This window comes from Nicotiana tomentosiformis, chromosome 1 (genome assembly GCF_000390325.3).
Source record: "Nicotiana tomentosiformis chromosome 1, ASM39032v3, whole genome shotgun sequence".
Classification (NCBI taxonomy): Eukaryota; Viridiplantae; Streptophyta; class Magnoliopsida; order Solanales; family Solanaceae; genus Nicotiana; species Nicotiana tomentosiformis.
This window is the reverse complement of record NC_090812.1, coordinates 70,826,858-70,847,830: the sequence shown is the minus strand read 5'-3', so window position 1 is coordinate 70,847,830 and position 20,973 is coordinate 70,826,858. Positions and strand designations below refer to the sequence as shown.

At 35.5% G+C, this 20,973-nt stretch overlaps 2 protein-coding genes across 2 annotated transcripts; both read left to right on the top strand.

Annotated features, from left to right (window-relative positions):
- The first annotated feature begins 4,937 nt into the window (after positions 1–4,937).
- On the top strand, positions 4,938–9,721 carry LOC138898604 (uncharacterized). The gene is made up of 3 exons (XM_070184683.1): positions 4,938–5,065; positions 5,651–6,949; positions 9,469–9,721. Exons 1-2 carry the CDS (start codon positions 5,054–5,056, stop codon positions 6,122–6,124), a joined length of 486 nt encoding a protein of 161 aa, XP_070040784.1. The 5' UTR covers positions 4,938–5,053; the 3' UTR covers positions 6,125–6,949; positions 9,469–9,721.
- Positions 9,722–18,084: 8,363 nt separating this feature from the next.
- On the top strand, positions 18,085–20,802 carry LOC104095631 (caffeoyl-CoA O-methyltransferase 6). Its single transcript, XM_009601798.4, has 5 exons — positions 18,085–18,348; positions 18,729–18,808; positions 19,033–19,177; positions 19,776–19,907; positions 20,268–20,802. The coding sequence occupies exons 1-5, from the start codon at positions 18,256–18,258 to the stop codon at positions 20,559–20,561; spliced, it is 744 nt and encodes a 247-aa protein (XP_009600093.1). The 5' UTR covers positions 18,085–18,255; the 3' UTR covers positions 20,562–20,802.
- The last annotated feature ends 171 nt before the right edge of the window (positions 20,803–20,973 follow it).

Here is a 20,973-nt window from a genome sequence, read left to right as displayed (position 1 = left end):
AAATAAACTACAATTCAAACAATTTCAACTCCCAAAACCCGGTAGAAATAAGTCACAAGTTTCTAAGAATTTATTCTCAATGTCTCTATATATCAAGGTCTAAATAAAATATAAGAAAGCAACATAAAATGATAGAAGGGGACTCCGGAGTCTGCGGACGCTGGCAGATATACCTCGAAATCTCCGTGCGCAGGTAACTCACTGACGTCTAGGCTGGTAAAAATGTACCTGGATCTACACAAAAAGATGTGCAGAAGCGTAGTATGAGTACACCATAGCGGTACCCAGTAAGTGCCAAGTCTAACCTCGGTAGAGTAGTGACGAGGTCAGGTGAGGTCCTATTGAAATATAATAATGGCATGGTAAAATGTTTATCAATGTAGTAAAATAAAATGACATTGGAAATGAATCAAATAGTATGTCACATTTAATGACACCAAATAATTGCAAATAATATCTCGTGGAATCAAAATAGAATTTCCTTCAACTTTATGAAAATCACAACAATTAATCGAAAGCAACTATGGCCATAAATCAATATCAACAAGGGCACTACCGAGGTACCGCCTTGTCGTCCCAAGTTATAAATAATTTCACAATATCTCATTTTCTTATATCACCGCTGGAGTCTTCACAATTTATTTAAAGAAAATATTTTTTTCCGAAATAGCATCCCGCGTTTTAGCCACCCTTATCACACCGCATGACTTCTAATAGTCACCCCTACTAGCCACGCGTATCAAGCCACCATTATCTCACCGCATGTGTTTCAACACCCGACCTTACACCACCGCATGCGTATCAATATCACAATATATCACAATTTGCACTTCAAGTACTCAAATAATTTAACTTGCCAAAATAATTCAACAACAATATTTTTTTCACAATAAAGAGCTCACGGCTCATGCCAAAATAAATCATCAATAATATTTTTCTACGATAAAGAGCTCACGACTCATATCAAAATAATTCAATAATAATATTTTTTCACAATAAAGAGCTCACGGCTCATGTCAAAATAATTTAACAATAATATTTTTCCACAATAAAGAGCTCACTGCTCCATCACAATGAGTACGAAAATCTTACAAAAATATTCAGGAGTAAATAATTCAGGAAAATAATATTTCAAAATCTTTAATATGTTGCTTCAATATAGAGTTTAAAAATGTCAAATACTTCATATTAATAATATTTAATTTAAAGAAAATCAACCTTCAAATAATGCACAGAATAAAAGAAACCAAGTTCCAACTAAACAAAAAAAATAATTAGCCGGAAAAGGTCAAACAAATTTAAAATATAAACATTAAATCAATAATGAAGAATATAACAAAATAGAATAATTTAATTAATGCATAACAGTGATCTACACAATTTAAAATATAATCATTCACATTTCGCACGTGTACACACTCGTCACCTCGTGTACACGACTTTTCACACATTACAATTATCAATCCTAGGGAAAATTTCCCCCACACAAGGTTAGACAAGTCACTTACCTCGACTTGCTCCAATTTAACCAAGTATTATACTTTTTCCTCGATTTTTCGACTCCGATCGACTCGTATCTAGTCATAATTAATTCGATACAGTCAACATAAATTATAGTAATCAATTTCATAAGAAAATATTACATTTTCAATAAAATTCGAAATTAGTTTAAAATTTGTCCGTGGGGCCCACATCTCGGAATCCGGCGAAACTTATAAAATCCGACAACCCATTCAATTACGAGTCCACCCATACCAATTTTGCCAAAATCCGATAATAACTCGGCCTCCAAATCTTAAATTTTCGTTTTTGGAAGATTTTGCAAAAATCTTGATTTTTCTTCCATAAATTCACGGATTCATGATGTAAATGAGTATGGAATCATGAAATATAATCAATATAGGATAATGAACACTTACCCCAATGTTTTCCCGTAAAAATCGCCCAAAAATCGCCCAATAACCGTGCTCCAAAAATCCAAAACGAAATGAATGAAATGACCATTTTTGGTCTTAAGTTTCTGCTAATCCGTCACTAAAAGTCTATTTTCCATCACTAAAAGTCCATTTTTCGTCACTAAAAGTCCACCAGAAACTGCTCTATCAGCCTTCCTTCAATCGATCATAACGTTATGTACAAATGTCCAAATGATAAATGGTATACCTTTCTGGAAATTAGAATCAAACGACTACAACTTTCATGTTTTGAAATTTTTCAGATTCCTTATGCATTTCGAGATATAATCTTCCAAAGTCAGCTCCACACATTAGAAATTTCTAGCGAAATTTCTGGCAAAACTGCTCTACCAGCCTTCATTCAATCCATCATAACTTTCTGTAAAAATATCCAAATGATGAATGATTTAAATTTATAGAAACTAAAATCAAAGGGCTACAACTCTTATGTTTTGATAATTTTCTGATTCCTTATAGATTGCGCGATATAAGCTTCCAAATTTGGCTCCACGGGCGAAATTTCTGCAATAGAAATTTCCAGCAGCCTTCTTTGTCCGAAATCCGTTCCGTTTACCTTCCGAAATCCACCCGAGACCCTCGGGACCTTAACCAATTATACCAACATGTCCCAAAATACAATACAAACTTAGTCAAGGCTTCAAACCATATCAAACAACATCAAAACGACGAATCGCACCTCAAATCAAAATCTATGAACTTTGAACTTTCAAATTCTATATCTTGTGCCGAAACACATCAAATCAATTCGGAATGACTTCAAAGTTTGCACACAAGTCATAAATGACATAACAGACCTATTTTAATTTCCAGAATCGGATTCCTACCTCGATATCAAAAAGTCAACCCCCCCGATCAAACTTCCCAAAAATTCAACTTTTGGCATTTCAAACCTAATTCCACTACGGACTTCCAAATAAAATTCCGATCATGATCTTAAGTCCAAAATCACTATACGGAGCTGTTGGAATCATCAAAATTCTATTCCGGGGTTGTTTGCACATAATTTGACATCCGGTCACTATTTGAACTTAAACTTTTAATTTTTCATCAAAATTTCATATCTCGGGCTAGGGACCTTGGAATTTGATTTCGGGCATATGCCTAAGTCTCAAATCACGATACGGACCTACCAAAACTATCAAAATACTGATCCGAGTCTGTTTGCTCAAAATGTTGACCAAAGTCAACTCATTTGAGTTTTAAAGCTCTAATTCATATTTTAATTCATTTTTCATCTGAAATCATTCCGGAAAATTTTACGGACTGAGCACGCAAGTCGAGGAATGATAAATAGTGCTTTTTATGGTCTTAGAATACAAAATTAATTATTAAATTTAAAGATAATATTTTGGGTCAACACAATGACTGAGTGAGGCCGAGGGCCTGTTGTGAGGTATTTTATTGAGGCAGCTGAGTTGTCTGTGCTACACGTGAGTTATCCGTGCAGATTCAGGTATTGATACCATAGCGCATGAGTTATCAGCGTAGCATGTGAGTTGACCGTGCTGATCCAGGGATTGATATTATGGCACGTGAGTTGTCCATGCAGCACGTGAGTTGTCCGTGCTTAGCGCTTGGGCTTTGGGAGCCCCTCCGGAGTCTGTACACACCCCCAGTGAGCGCAGGTACCTATTGAGTGTTGAGTGTATTGAGTGCTGAGTGCCAAGTTCCGAATGCTGAGTGATGGAGTGACATTGCTGTGAGGTTGCATTTACTTTTGTTGTTGCCGCATTTACCTGTTAATTTCTTTGTGGCATTTGTTGGTTTTTATGGAATTTACCTGTTTATTCATGTTTATTGTAAATTGTAAAAATAAATAATTGGACTATTTTGCTTAGCTCGTCACTACTACTTAGTTTCTTAGTTATTTCTGTTACTACTGAGTCGATTGTACTTGTGCTATACCCTGCACTTCATATGCAGATCCAGGTGTGTTTGATTACGGAGGTCGTTGAGTCCGGGAGAATCGAGTACCGGAGACTACGAGGTAGCTACCAGCGTCCGCAGGGCCTTGTCTCTCCTTCTATATATTTCTTTCTGTCTTGTATTGATACTTAGACACTAGTTGTATTAGTTTGGTTATCTAGATGCTCATGACTTAGTGACACCCTGATGTTTGGGGCTCGTTTCCGTATTTTCTATAATTATATTTAGAGTTGATTTAGTTTATGAAAAATTCAAATGTTGGAAATATTTTATTAAATTTTTATAATCGATTTAGAAGTAATATTTTTTTGGAAATAGGCTTTCCTTGTAACACGATAGGCGCCATCACGACTATGGTTAGATTTTAGGTCGTGACAAGTTGGTATCAGAGCTTGGGTTACATAAGTCTCACGAGTCATGAGCGGGTTTAGTAGAGTCTTGCGGATCGGTACAGAGACGTCTGTACTTATCTTCGAGAGGCTGCAGAACCTTTAGAAAAATTTTACATTCTTGGATTCTTGTCGTGCGTTTTGTGTGTTCTAGTAACTAAACATCTGTTATTCATTCTCTCATGGATGGTGAGGACTCGTGCTACCGGTCAAGAGGGACAACCACCAGTTTGGGCCGCGAGAGGACGTGGTAGGGACGGAGTCATCGCCAGCGCAGCAGCTGGGGCAGCACCTACAGATCCCCAGTTGTCCCTTTTCAGCAGGGGCGGAGCTACCCTTGTCCGAGGGGTGTCAACTGACACCCCTTCGCTGGGAAATTGCATAGATAGGTTTATTTTTTAAAAAATAGAATATATACAATTAGTTGACAACCCTTGACACAAGACAACCTCTCAGCGCAACGGTCAAGGGGTGTCAAAAGTTGTTGAAGGACGCAAGTTCCATTCCCGATTGCAACATAATTTCTATTTTACAGTTTAGTTTTTTTAAAAAAATTTAAACAAACTTCAAACGACATCGTTTTATTAGCTGTAAGTACTCTTTTTTAAACTAACAAACGAAATTGGGATTAAAGAAATCCCTAATTTCAAAAGTTAGTGCTCCCATTCTCAAAATTGCTAAGTGCGTTGTGTGTGCCCATTGTTGTCGCCGACTCGCTGTCGTTGGTCCTCTTTGCAAATCGATGTTCGATATTCGCCTGTCATGGCAGCCACGGTAAGTTCCTTTACTCTTTGCAAATCATTGGTACTTTATTAAGGTGGATTGGATCGACTTTGTGGTCAGTTTGTGTAATTCCTTTGAATTTCACATTTACATTTATCATTGACTTTGTGGTCACTTTGTGTAGTTCCTTTGAATTTCTTATTTACATTCATAAGGCTGCTTTTAATTCGTGTGAGCATCTTGGATTTTTAAGTGTTTTTTTACCTTTAAGTGAAAATTCATGTACCAAAAGTCTGGAAATCTTGACAAACTTGACAGTTGTTATAACTGTGAATTGTGATATTTTATAGAAAATATTACTTTTTTTGGCAATGAAGTTTATCAAGGACGACATGCGTAATCGAATGAATGATGAACTTTTAAGTGGTTGCTTGGTGTCTTACGTAGAAAAAGATGTATTTAGTACTATTTCTAATGATGATATTGTAAAAACATTTCAAGAAATGAAACCCCGTCGAGTACGATTGTAATAATATAATATTGTTTTGCTGTCACTAGTAGAATCATTTTTCTTGGCTTCTTCTTTAGATTTTGACACTCCTTTGTGTAAATCCTGGCTCCGCTACTGCCTTTCAGGACCAGGTCCCGGAGGTAGAGGTTCCGGCGGGACCAGCTCAGGCACCACCTGTGCCTATTGTTATTCTAGGCCTTCAGGAGGCCCTGGCTCAGATTATGACAGCGTGTACCGGCTTTGCTCAGGCGGTCTCTATGTCGACGATCGCAGCCACTTCTCAGGCCGGGGGAGGCACTCAGACTCCCGTCGCTCGCACACCCGAGAAGGTTGTTCAGGGACTTCAGACACTGGAGGCACCACCAGCCCAACCGGTTGCAGCTACACAGGATTATGTGGTTCCTGCTATGCTTGAGGATGATCAGCGTAGGTTGGAGAGGTTTGGGAGACTCCAGCCGCCACCTTTCAGTGGCACAGAGAGAGAGGATGCTCAGGACTTCTTGGACAGGTGTCAGAGGATACTCCGTACTGCTGGTATTCTAGAGACTTGTAAGGTCTCATTCACTACCTTTCAGTTTTCTGGGGCTGCACTCAGATAGTGGGAGACTTACGAGAGGCGTAGGCCTATTGGCGCAGCACCCTTTATTTGGCAGCAGTTCTCCATTCTCTTTCTGGAGAAGTTTGTACCTGAGTCCCACAGAGAGGAGTTGCGCAGGCAGTTTGAGCAGCTTCGCCAGGGTGAGATGTTTGTTACACAGTATGAGATGCGGTTCTCCGAGTTAGCTCGTCATGCGGTCTGGTTGGTTCCCACAGATCGAGAGAGGATCATGAGGTTTATAGATGGGCTCGATTTTCAGCTTCGATTGCTTATGACCAGGGAGAGAGTATCTGGGGCTACATTTGATGAGGTTATCTACATTGCTCGACAGATTGAGATGGTTCGAGGTCAGGATAGGGCTGACAGGAGGCTAAGAGGCCTCGTGGTCAGAGTGGTTTCAGTGGTGCTCCTCAGGGAGGTCAGTTTCAGCAGAGTCAGTCATCATTCAGTGCATTGCCAGCGCAGGGTTCTCATTATGCCCCGCCCGCTCAGGTATCATCGGATAATTCTTTTGGGCACCAGGAGCAGCAATTTCGTCAGAGGAGAGGTTGTTTCGAGTGCGAAGATTTTGGTCACATTGCGAGATATTGCCCTAGGTTGTTGGGTGGGACTCCACAATGGAGTACTCAGCCGACGGCACCAGCACCAGTTCCTCCACCACCCGCCCAGCCAGCTAGAGGTGGAGTTCAACCAGCTAGGGGCGGAGCCCAGTCAGCTATGGGCCGCCCGGGAGGGGGGGGGAGGGGCAGATCAGGGGGTGGTCAGGCCCGTTTCTATGCCCTCCCATCCAGGCCAGATGCTATTGCTTCAGATGCTGTAATTTCAGGTATGTTCTTCTGTTAGACTCATTCGAGGACAGATGTTTGTTTAAGAGGGGGAAGATGTAATGACCCAGTCGGTCGTTCCGAGAGTTATAGCCCCATTTTCCCCATTTTTGCTTATTTATATGTTGTTCAGTTATGTTGAGTTGTATCGAGTTGGTAGGTTTGGGTTCAGAGTAGTTTTGGAGTGAAATGAGACACTTAGTCTCTTAGTAGAAAGCTAAGTTATAAAAGTCAACCGGAAGTTGACTTATGAGTAAACCAATTCGGATGTGGATTTTTATGATTCGATTAGCGTCGTTGGATGATTTTAGATTTAGGAGTGTGTCCGGAATATAAATTGGAGGTCCGTGGTAGAATTAGGCTTGAATTGACAAAAGTTAGAAATTTGGCGATTTTGGTTGGTAGTGAAAAAATTAGGTATCGGGGTCAGACTAGAATTCCGGAAGTTGGAGTAGGTTCGTAGTGTTATTTGTGACGTGTGTGCAAATTTTGAGGTCATTCGGGCGTGGTTTGATAGGTTTCGGCGTCGTTGGTGAATTTTTGAAGTTTAGATGTTCCTAAGCTTAAATCCAGGGTTGATTTGGTGTTTTAATATTGTTTTGGGTGTTCCAGAGGTTCGATTAAGCTCGGGTAGTGATATATGACTTGTGGAAATTATTGGTTGAGGTCCCGAGGGGCTCGAGAGGATTTCGGATGGTTAAGGAGAAGTTTGGAAGTTGGGAAATGCAGTTGGAAGCTACTGGTGTAAGGCTACTGGTGTGGCCGCACATGCGGATGGGGAGCCGCAGGTGCGATGATCGCAGGTGCAGATGGCATGTCGCGGATGCGTAAAATGGAGGCTAGCATTGGGCACAAGTGCGGAAGAGAGGATCGCACCTGCGAGCCCGCAGGTGCGAAGGGGCAGCCGTAGGTGCGAAGCTTGGCGTTTAAGTGACTTTCGCAGATACGCACCTAGGACCGCAGATGCGAGCTCGCAGGTGCGAAGCCTGGTCGGTTACGTGGAATGCGCAGGTGCGCACCTGGGACCGCAGATGCGGAAGCACAGATGAGCATATAGGATCGCAGGTGTGGAACCCCTAGGTAGAACCTATATATATCACACTTCGCGAATTTTTGCCCTTTTTCCCTCCATTGTTGAACGCGATTTTGAGCTAGGGTAGTGTTTTTCAAGGGAGAATCACGAGACATCAGTGAGGTAAGTTTCTTGGGTATATTTACATGCATTTATGATGTTTTTTCACTGATTAGCCATGAAATTAGTAGGGGTTTAGGGTGAAATTGAGGGAGTTAGGGTTTGAGTTTTAGAGAGTTTTAAGTGAGGATTTGAGGAACCAAACGGAGTTCGATTTTGACGAATTATATATGGTTAGACTCTGGTGAGGACGAGGGTTGTTATTCTGCCATTTTTTACTGGTTTCGAGACGTGGGTCCGGGGGCCGATTTCAGATTTTTGGCCTATTTATGCAGTTTTTATTGTGGAATTTGATTCTTTAGCCTATGTTAATAGTAGTATTCTGATTTTGGTTAGATTCGAAGCTTTTGGAGACTGAGTCTAGAGACGAGGGCATCCCGGAGTAGGATTTTACGCTGTTAAAGTAAGTAACAGTTTTAACTCTGGCTTTGAGGGTATAAACCTGGAGATTTGAAATCACATGATTGTTTAGAAGTGATACCCACGCTAGGTGACGTGCGTGTGGCTGTGCACCGTGAGGGATTGAGACTTGGTCCGTCCTGTGAGGCTGTGAGGCCTAATAGCTATTATCTGTGGTTATGTGTTTATTTATTGTTGAACTTGTTTGCCTTCATGTTAGAAATCATGCTTAGGCTTTGTTCATGCTTACATTATTTGCACTCAGTCATAGATATTATTATACATCTTTACCTCAGTCCCTATTATTTTGCTGATATGCTGTGATACTTGACGTGAGTTGTGTTTCCCTTATTTGTTGATGATGGTGAGGCTAGAGAGGTACATGACTGAGTGAGGCCGAGGGCCTGTTGTGAGGTATTTGATTGAGGCAAGTGAGTTGTCCGTACTGTACGTGAGTTGTCTGTGCGGATCCAGGTATTGATACCATAGCGCGTGAGTTGTCCGCGTAGCACATGAGTTGACCGTGCGGATCCAAGGATTGATATTATGGCACGTGAGTTGTCCATGCAGCATGTGAGTTGTCCGTGCTTAGCTCTTGGGCTTTGGGAGCCCCTTCGGAGTCTGTACACACACCCAATGAGCGCAGGCACCTATTGAGTGTTGAGTGTATTGAGTGCCGAGTGCTGAGTGATGGAGTGACATTGCTGTGAGGTTGCATTTACTTTTGCTGTTACCGCATTTACCTGTTAATTTCTTTGTGGTATTTGTTAGTTTTTATGGAATTTACCTGTTTATTCATGTTTATTGTAAATTGTGAAAATAAATAATTGGACTATTTTGCTTAGCTCATCACTACTACTCAGTTCCTTTGTTATTTCTATTACTACTGACTCGGTTGTACTCGTGCTACACCCTGCACTTCATATGCAGATTCAGGTGTGTTTGATTACGGAGGTCGTTGAGTCCGGGAGAATCGAGTACCGGAGACTACGAGGTAGCTACCAGCGTCCGCAGGGCCTTGTCTCTCCTTCTATATATTTCTTTATATCTTGTATTAATACTTAGACACTGGTTGTATTAGTTTGGTTATCTAGATGCTCATGACTTAGTGACACCCCGATGTTTGGGGCTCGTTTCCGTATTTTCTATAATTATATTTAGAGTTGATTTAGTTTATGAAAAATTCAAATGTTGGAAATGTTTTATTAAATTCGTATAATCAATTTAGTAGTAATATTTTTAGAAATAGGCTTGCCTTGTAACACGGTAGGCGCCATTACGACCATGGTTAGATTTTGGGTCGTGACATTAAAAGAGATGAAGTGCTATAACGATGAAGTGCTATAACGTAGATTGTTAGGTCAATTCTCTTTTGTTTCATTTTAAAATGAAAAACTAATCTATCTATCTATACTATATTAAATGTACGAAATACGTAGTAAAATATCGTTCGTCTTTTTTACCCTTTAAAAATAGAATTCACATTGGCCAAAATAGTAATTAACTTATTTTCCAAATATTTATTACTTTAAATTCAACTAAAATATTTTATTGTTAAATCTTTCCTTATTTGAACTCGGTAAAAATTTCTAATAATTAGAACTTTAAAATTCACAAAAAAATTACCTTGTATAAATTATTTCCTTATTTGAACTATGAAACTTAATTATAATACCTTTTCATGATTAAACTTCTTAATATTTAGGACTTTGAAATATGAAATATATAGTTTAGAATTATTATTATCAAACTTATTGTTTTATTAATAGCTTGTTTGGATAGTTATTATGTATCGTTTATAATGTATCGTATCGTATCATATTGTATTGTATTATGTCATGCACCAATTATATTAAGAATAAACTTGTAATATTATAAAGAAAAATATAATACATGATAGAATTATTATATAAAAAGGTAAGATAAATGATAAAATAGAATTATTTAATAATATGGAAGGGCATGATGAGAGAAAAAAATAAGGTAATGATGCGACCACACCAAATCGTATTCCATAAAGTGATATTTTTCGTTGTTACATAATGATGGATTCAATGATACAATATAATAAAATTTAAGTAACATTCAAAATAAATATTATATTTAAAGTAACAATACGATACTATATAACAAGTAGCAACCCTCCAAACAAGTTGTAAAACACGTATAAATCAGAAAATAAGGTTTGGATATAGGTAGACAGATGCAGAGGACAGGGATTCCAAAGAAGTGGCTCTACAAATATTTTCTCCTAGAATTTATCAATGGCAAATAAGAATAAAAGATAATTCATTCTCTCAGTTTACTTTATTCAAATAGAGCAAAAAAGTTATAGCATATATAGTATGAAAAGTCAAATTGGTAAATGCACATTTAAATAAATACGATAAATTTTAAATACCTATCATCATTATAATCTTAACACAACATCAAACTCTAAAACTATTTTTGAAATGACACTCGATAATTGCACATCAAATATACATTATTTAGTACTAACATTTTTAGAATTTAAAAAAAATTATAATCATTAATTTGGGTACTCCAGAAAAGAGAGAACCTCTTTTGTTATGTCCCAAAAATTATTTAAGTTGGTAGAAAAAGGAAACAAAGTTCAAAGTCAAACAATTTGATTAGCAAATGGCTATATCTAGGAATGAACATTTCCTCACTTGATAAAAAGTTATAAAAAAAAATAAAGAGAGGTAAAAATAAAATTAAAAATTAAAAAAAATAAAAGAGCAAGAAAGGGAAGAAAATAAAAAGGAACAAACACAGCACGCCTCTTCAAGCTCAAGCATTCTTTGTGGTCCGCTTTATGGCTCGGCGCGTAAGGCCAGAGAGAGAAGCGGCTCCTCCCTATTAAAAAATAATTCATTCCTATTACGAAATCAAAATTTCTAATTAAGGTGAAAGGATATTTATCTCACTATAATCCTAAGTAGTGCGCTTAGGCATGTTTTCTGTACTTCAATAATTTTATTTATTATTTCTTTTTTCCACTTGGTAGTTGGTACAACGCACTCATCTTGAATACTTCAGCCCATTTCGTAATGATTCTATTAATTCCAGCTTATCAAGTTTCAACTAACTTATTAGAACAACAATATGAGAGAAACTTGGTAGGAAAGAGAATATAAATTTTTGCGTTCATTCTTTTAACAATTTAGTACTTGGTGAACTTACACATAGACTAAACATTATAAACTGAGTTAGTACTTGGTGAACTTACAACATAGACTAAACATTATAAACTGACTTGGTAAATTAGTTAGAGTTTAAGTTTTATGCACCACTTGTGCAAGAAAATTTTATATATCATATCATTTTAATATGGGCAGAATGGCCTAAATGACACTTATACTTGTGCCACTTTGTTATGTCGGTCCTCCTAATTCACTTTTTTTCATTCACACACTTTAACTTGTTCAAAATCTATATTTTAAATCCTTCTGACCGTTGACCAAGCACATGTGGAAAAATAATGGTTGAGCTGTACAAAGTGAGTGTAATTCACGCGGATAATGAGCGTGAATATGAACATTTTGAACCAGAAATAATTAGAATAAGAAGAAAAAAAATCATTAAAATAAGAATGAAAATACATAAGTAAAAAACCAAAAAAACAAAATGTTCCTCCATTTTCGTAACCCCCCCCCCCCCCCCTGTACGCTTCTTCTTCTTCTTCTTCGAAACCCACTGCCCCTCCCTTTTCGTCCCTCCCTGTACGCCTCTTCTTCTTTTTCCCCACTGCCTCCCCCAACAACACCCCCTCCCTTTTCGTTCCCCCACTGTACGCTTCTTCTTCTTCTTTTTCTTTTTCTCCCTCCCCCCCTTCTTCCCCCCCCCCCCCAAAAAAAAAGAAAGAAAAACAACCCAATCCCTAAAAATCCCTTACTAAAAGTGGCCATTTCTACTATCAAATACTAATTTTCTTCTGTTTTCATTTAATTTTCATATTTCCTAGTCGTGGAGACCCCAACCCAGTTTCTTCTTTCTCCCTTCCCCCTTCTGGTTAATCTGCCTAATTAAAAAAAATACCTAAATGGCTATTCATCGACGGAATAGTGAGACAGAGAAGGGAGATGAGAATGAAGAAGGGATATGAGATGGACAAGGAAGAAGAAATCTGTGAATTTGAGGGAAGAGAGATGAGACAGAGGCATTGATTTTATTTTTTCTTTTTCTTTAAGAAAATGGTATATAATAATTGTTTTTAGTAGATAAAATATAAAAAATGATGTGAAATATGATGTGTCATCCACGTCAAGCAAGTGAGATACACACACGGTCAAAGAGGTTTAAAATATAGATTTTGAACAAGTTAAAGTGTCTGGATAAAAAAAAGTAAAGTAGGAGGACCGACATGACAAAGCGGCACAAGTATAGGTGTCATTTAGGCCATTCTGCCTTTTTATATGTTGTAGCAGGTTACCTATCTTATTTTCGATATTACAAATTAAATCTCATAGTTAAGGAAGCTTAGGATGTATAACTTAAAGCCAATTAAGAAAGGGAAATTTGCGTTGTATGCCCACCGGAGACACCATATACAATTAAAATATTTATTTTATCATGTATACCTACTTTTTAAATTTATTTTACCTTGTATACCTACTATATTCTAAAATAAAATAATGTGTATTCAAAATTAGAATATTGTATTATGTTTGGATTGAGTACTATATTGCAAATTACAATATTGTTGTATGTTTGATTTAACAATGTATCTCAAATTAAAAAATTGTGGAATATTTGGTTTGAATATTACAACAACAACCCCCTAGTGAAATTTCACAAGTGGGGTATGGGGAGAGTAGTGTGTACGCAGACCTTACCCCTGCTCCGGAGGAGTAGAGAGGTTATTTCCGATAGACCCTCGGCACAATAAGATGAAATGGGATAGTGTAGCAGTAACAACAAAGGAGTCCAGAAAGATAACACAAGCAACGTAATAACTAGAAAATAGAGAGAAAAGTAATAACACTAAGTAGTAAAATGATACAGTACTATACAAACGCCATAGAATAATATGGACACAACAAGAGCCACTAACATCCTAAGACAAAATACTTCCAGACTAACTTCTACAACCTAACCTACAACCCTAATGAAGTACTAAGGACACAACTGGAGCCGCTAGCAGTCTAAAACAAAACACTATCAAACTAGCCTCCTATCTCCTAACCTACAACCCTAATACTCGACCTCCACAACTTCCTATCAAGGGCCATGTCCTTGGAAATCTGCAGTCGCACCATGTCCTGCCTGATCACCTCTCCCCAATATTTCTTAGGCCGCCCTCTACCTCTCCTCATACCCGTCAAGGTCAGCCATTCACACCTCCTAACCGGGGCATCCAGACTTCTCCCCTGCACATGCCCGAACCAACTAAGCCTAGCTTCCCGCATCTTGTCTTCCATGGGAGCCAAATTAGAATACTATAGTATGTTTGGTTTGAATACTGTATTCCAAATTATAATACCATAGTATATTTGGTTTAAATACTATATTCCAGATTAGAATATTATGATATGTTTGATTTGAATATTGTATTTTTCATTAAAATAATATGAAATATTTGGTTTGGATACTATACTACAAATTAAAATATTTTGGTATTTCTAGTTTAAATATTGTGGTATATTTCGATTTGGATTGCATTCCAAATTAGAATATTATGGTATGTTTCAGAATATATGGAAAGATTTGAAGGTATAGAATGTAATACCTTTGGAATATTTAATGTAATTTCAAAATATAAGTATATCATAATAGTAAATTTTACAAATGAGTATTATGAAACTTCCCTTATATAATGCTTTAAATTCCTACCTACTGAAATTATTCTGAGAAATAACGGTTGAAGCGTACAAAAAAAAAAAAGTCAAAGTGGAGTTCCTATCCGACTCCATTTTATCTAATTTGTCTGCTTCACCATAGAGGAAAAAAGAAAGAACTAAAAGAAGAGAGAATGGAAAAGTCGAAGAGGACGGTGGTCACTGGGGTCACCATTTTACCAACTTTTAGCATAATTGTTTGTTATTCTATCAAAATTTTGTTGACTATAAAGGTTTTTTTTTCCACCAACCACTGACCGAATCTTCACAAGCAAATTTCTCTTTCGCCAACTCTGAACTAACCTATATTTGTCCCTTCATTTAAATTATCCACTTATTTAATATTTTGATTTGGTTTTCGGTTGATGTTATGAGAATTTTGGGTGGTATTTGAAAACGTATTTTGAAAAAAATAAATCATTTAGAAATATTTTGACTGAAAAATATGTTTAGATAGTTGTTCTTTAGAAACCCAATTATATTCTCAAAAAGAGTTATTAAAGCTTTCTTTTACCAAAAAATTATTGAGAAGTGTATTGCAGCTATCTTTACCAACCAGCAACTACCATTACCTTTTCTTCTCTATTTTGTCAACCTATTTCACGTCCCACTCCTAGCCAATCTTCTCCCACCTTTCTTATTTTATTTTACTACTATTATAGAAGCGGCTAAGAGGTGAATTGACAAAAATATCCTTGGAGTTTCTACCTGTGGGTTCCATTTACCTTTCACATTTGAGACCTCTCTGGTAATTCGGTTTTCTTTGCATTTGTTTGAATTCTCCTATAAACTCATGGGCCCCATTACGGCTTTAATACTATATACCCACTGCATTGTGTCTTTTTAAAGTTATCAAATCATTAATTTGTAAAACAAATAACAAATTATTTTGCAAATCTTTTACAATGATGTTCAGTAATTTCAATTCTAAAGAGTCTTTATATGGTGATAGTAGCAAATGCTTGGTAAATAAAATTTAAGAAAAGAAATTAGAATATTAGATACATTTACCAGCCTATTATAAATATTATGTTAGATTATTTTTGTGCAAGCTTTCGTTTATCTAGAGTTACATATAGATAAATCAAAATAATCACTTAGTAATATAAGATAAAATTTAAGCTTTCTTGAATCGAAATATATTTCTTTCCGAGGGAAGTTGAGAAGGAGTGTACAATTAGGAGTACAACATCAACGACATATCAGTGTAATCTCATAAAGTGAAGTCTGAAAAAAGTAGGATGTATGCAGAACTTACCTCTATTTTTATGGGGTAGAGGTTATTTCAAGATAATTTTAGAAATCAAACTAGTGTGAAAAATTAAATCAAAATAATTTAAAGTTAAATTTCAAATATGAAATTTTAAAAACTTTTAAGTGCCATTAGAAAAACTTACATACACTATATTGGCCTATCGGGCCCGTCCTATTTGATGTCAAATTGTCTAATCAACTTATCTTTACGATAACATACTATAAATATCATAAGATTTTTTTTATTAGTAGAATCGATTACCAAATTAAAAGTTGAACATCTAACGTTTCAATTGCTAAATTCTCTCAAATAAAAATTAGAAAACAAAAAATAATTTGACAGGTCAAACAAGATTAACATGCTAAGGCTCATTTAGACTTCAAGAACTTATAGGAATATATATTTTTAAAATACAATAGAAGTCCAAAGTAAAAAAATAATTATTTCTTCTGATTTCAAATACTCTTGCAAGCTTTAACTTTTGGAATTGGGCTTGGGCTCAATAGGGGCTAAAGTAAGTAAAAATTGCATGGGGCGCCCTATTTGGTCGCCCTTTTTAACTTATACCCATTTTATTTTTTTGTTTGTATCCGTATCTATTTTTTTATTAAAAGTATTTTAAAAAGACGATTTTGCCCTTCTTTAATAAAAGACTATTGACAAAACTGTAGACTACAGGGCAAAACTAAATAACTATTAATAAAGTATATTTTGGTATGAAATTTTAGCAAATAAACTAAATAACTTCAGCATACATTTGAAAAAACTAATTAAAAAAATTATATAGTGCAAGACAAAAACTTAAGCATGTTTAGTCTGAAATTTTAGCAAATGAACTAAAAAACTTCAGCTTGTTTAGACTGAAGTTTCGGATAAAACTCATGATAAAATTGTAGAATGCATGACAAAATTGTAGACTGCCTGACAAAATTTCAGCATGTTTTGGTATGAAATTTTAGCAAATGAACTAAATAACTTCAGCATGCATTAGCAAAAACTCATTAGAAAATTACATACTGCAAGACAAAAACTTAAGCATATTTAGTCTGAAGTTTTAGCAAATGAACTAAAAAATTTAAGCATGTTTAGTCTGAAATTTTAGCAAATGAACTACAAAACTTAAGCATGTTTAGTGTGAAGTTTTAGCAAATGAACTAAAAAACTTAAGCATATTTAGTCTGAAGTTTTAGCAAATGAACTAAATAACTTCAGCATGCATTAGCAAAAACTCATTAAAAAATTACATACTGCAAGACAAAAACTTAAGCATGTTTAGTCTGAAATTTTAGCAAATAAACTAAAAACTTTAAGCATGTTTAGTCTGAACTTTTAGCAAATGAACTACAAAACTTAAACATATTTAGTGTGAAATTTTAGCAAATGAACTAAAAAATTTAAGCATGTTTAGTTTGAAATTTTAGCAAATGAACTAAATAATTTCAGCATGCATTAGCAAAAACTCATTAGAAAATTACATACTACAAGACAAAAACTTAAGCATGTTTAGTCTGAAGTTTTAGCAAATGAACTAAAAAACTTAAGCATGTTTAGTTTGAAGTTTAGCAAATGAACTAAAAAATTTATGCATGTTTAGTCTGAAATTTTACCAAATAAACTAAATAACTTAAGCATGTTTTAGTCTGAAATTTTAGCAAATGAACTAAACAACTTAAGCATGTTTAGTCTGAAGTTTTAGCAAATGAACTAAATAACTTCAGCATATTTAGACTGAAGTTTCGGATAAAACTCATGACAAAACTGTAGACTGCAAGATAAATAACTTCAGCATGCATTAGCATGGAGTTTTAGCTTTAATGTGAAATAAATTCATGCTACATATAGCATGAAGTTTTAGCTTAAAGGTGAAACAACTTCATGCAAGTGTGATTTTAAAGATAAATCTGGACAAGTTTTTGATTTTATGATAAAACTGTTAGAGGAAAGGAGGAGATCTTTTTTCACGAATGAGGTTGCAGATCACGCGATTAATGCGTGATGCAGGTTTTATATCTTTTGTCAGGCGTGTAATTGTCATATTATTATGGATTTTTTGTCAGCTGGATACCAAATCAATAATTTTTAAAAATAGAGTAAAAATTAAAAGGTGACACAAATATAATGTACGACTTCAAATCCCTCTAAAGTAACTAGTTATTTTATATGTAACGTGAGAATAACTACAAAAACAATCATGCGTCATAATTTACCCATCAGACACTTTAATTAAGTTTTCATGACGTTTCCATGACGCCATCAGACGTGATAGTGATTCAGTGGTTGAGAGTCCATTGCAACAACTTCCATTGGTCCCACATGTGGGGTCCATTTAAATATTAGAATCACACCAAGAAGGAATCTCACCAACTTTTTGCCTAGTTGGTGGGCTGCATCTGTTCATGCAAGCCTTACTTGGTATAGTCAATAAACTCACCCCGTCTAATTCAGACACCTAGCATCCATTTTCCTTATAAAGAGTGTATATATATATATATTTCCATTCCCTCCCTTCAAAAATCAGAAACCAAAGGAAAGGAAATTAAGAGAAAGCAAATAAAACAAACGAGAAAAGCTACAGAAAAAGAGAGCAGAATTTGCAAGAGTTAAAAACTTAAAAAATTTAACATGGCTGAGAACGGTGCAGCACAGGAAAATCAGGTTACCAAACACCAAGAGGTTGGCCACAAGAGCCTTTTGCAAAGTGATGCTCTTTACCAGGTAAAACAATTTCTTAAGCCTTTTCCTAAAAAAGAAAATTTTCTCAGTACATGTAGAGATAGATTCAAAATTTTAAATAGTTTGTAGTACGTAGATGATGTTTTAGCATCCTCTACTTAATTATATTCACTGCATAATCCGAATGCGGATGAACTTTTGAATAATAATTTTAACTGAACTAGTATTTTCGAAAACAAATATAGATATATAGTTTAAAAAATTCTAATTAAACACAACAAATGTTTATTCTGAACCGTAATTATAAAAATAAAATGAGTTTACTCTTAATAAGAATATTAAAAATGAATATATTTTGAATCTGGCTATGACAAAGTAATAATTTTTCGTGGCTGCTGATCATTGGTTGCTACATGTTACAGTACATACTTGAGACCAGCGTATACCCAAGAGAGCCAGAACCCATGAAAGAGCTCAGAGAATTGACTGCTAAGCATCCATGGTGAGTTTATTATATATATATATATACACACACGTTGCGCAGACTCTCCAAAACAGTTATCGCATCCGTGCATCCGTGTCAGGTTCTTCAAAAAGGCACTCACCCATCGATGTTTTCGGACATTCCGAACAACATAATATATAATATATTATAGCACACGTAAAAAGTTAATTCCTAAAGATGTTTTTTTGTTACTGAAGAATATGCATATTTGTTGGAAACAGGAATCTAATGACAACTTCGGCGGATGAAGGACAATTCTTGAGCATGCTATTGAAGCTGATCAATGCTAAAAATACAATGGAAATTGGTGTTTACACTGGCTACTCCCTTCTTGCAACTGCTCTTGCTCTTCCTGATGATGGAAAGGTAAAATTTCATATGGATAATGATCAATTAAGATATTCACATACTGCATCCTCTTGAAAAGACTTGCCCACAATACAATAAAATAAAATAAAACAGAAACGTAGAAGAAAAATAAGGAGGAGAACGAAAAAGAAGAGCAGAAAAGTCTACGAGGACAAGTGGACATTTGACTTTAGGCACAACCCCATTCAACTTATGAAACTTTTCAGATCTACTTCAATGTGACGATCCTTATAATAAGGGGAGGATTTTACTCAAATTGAAGTTGCATTTAACTCAAACTACTGAATGTCTAATTAAACATCAGTAATTAATTAGGGTGTCACTTAAGTTTGAGCTAGTGATATAATATAATTCGAGTTACAGTAACATTTTAATTACTAGCTTAATATTGTCGCCTCAACGACCACGTACCGAAAACAAGTTATTATAAGTCGTGCACACCACTTTTGCCTATTATGGGTCATTACCAAACATATCGACAAAACCATTTCAAATATATTATTCGGAATATTAAATGAGCAAATTCGGTTTTGAGAAGAAAAGAAAAACCAGAGACAATTAAGGAACTAATTGCTATTTTTGTTTGATTCTGCAGATATTGGCAATGGATATTAACAAGGAAAATTACGAACTCGGGTTGCCCGTAATCCAAAAGGCTGGCGTGGCTCATAAAATTGATTTTAGAGAAGGTCCTGCTTTGCCTGTTCTTGATTTAATGATTGAAGATGTAAGTTTCACGCATCCTCTCTTCTATGTTCAATGTGGGTCCAATTACTTGAATTCATACCTCTCTATAACAATATTCTTATATAATATTTATTCATTATAAAAATTGAGTTTTTCTCGAACCGACTATTATATTATATTATAATATATTTCCTCTATAACAGTACTTCATTATAACAGTCAAAAAATATCGTAACAAACGAAAGTATTATAGAGATGTTTGATTGTGTTTGCTGGTTCGACAAAACTCAATATTTCGGAATCAAAATTTTTGATACATAAAATCCAATAAACCTTTTTATGTTTAATTTTCTTTAGACTTGATAATGATTCATTTTGAATTGTTTTTTTTTAATATCAGAAAAATAATCATGGCACATATGATTTCATTTTCGTGGATGCTGACAAGGACAATTACATCAACTACCACAAGAGAATAATAGAATTAGTGAAAGTTGGTGGTGTGATTGGCTACGACAACACCCTATGGAATGGTTCTGTGGTGGCTCCACCTGATGCTCCAATGAGGAAATACGTAAGGTACTATAGGGACTTCGTATTGGAACTTAACAAAGCTTTGGCAGCTGATCCAAGAATTGAGATTTGCATGCTTCCCGTTGGTGATGGAATTACCCTGTGCCGCCGCATCAGCTGATTTATTCTGTTTATCCAACTACTTTTGTTTTTCTTTTGATTTGTGAATAAATATTTTGTATCTCATGATTATCGCTATTAATATTTCTATATATTTGTATTTCAAATATTGTACTACTGAAATTGTAACAAATACTTAAGATTGTACTACAGAAATGATTATCGCTCGAGTAAAGTTTATTTACAAAATGATATTTTATCCTTTGTAAATGTATTTGAATACTTCAAGAAAGATTTGGCAAGTGCAGTTCCCTAAAGTTGAGAGCTTAGAGAGGTTGAAATATCTAATAGGTACAAGTTTTTGAGGTAGCAAAGTGAACATTATTACAACTTTTAGGGAGCTACTTATTAATTTTAATCCCATTGTAAATGATACATTGTTTAGCGCCCACAGAAAATTAAAGTCGAAGCCG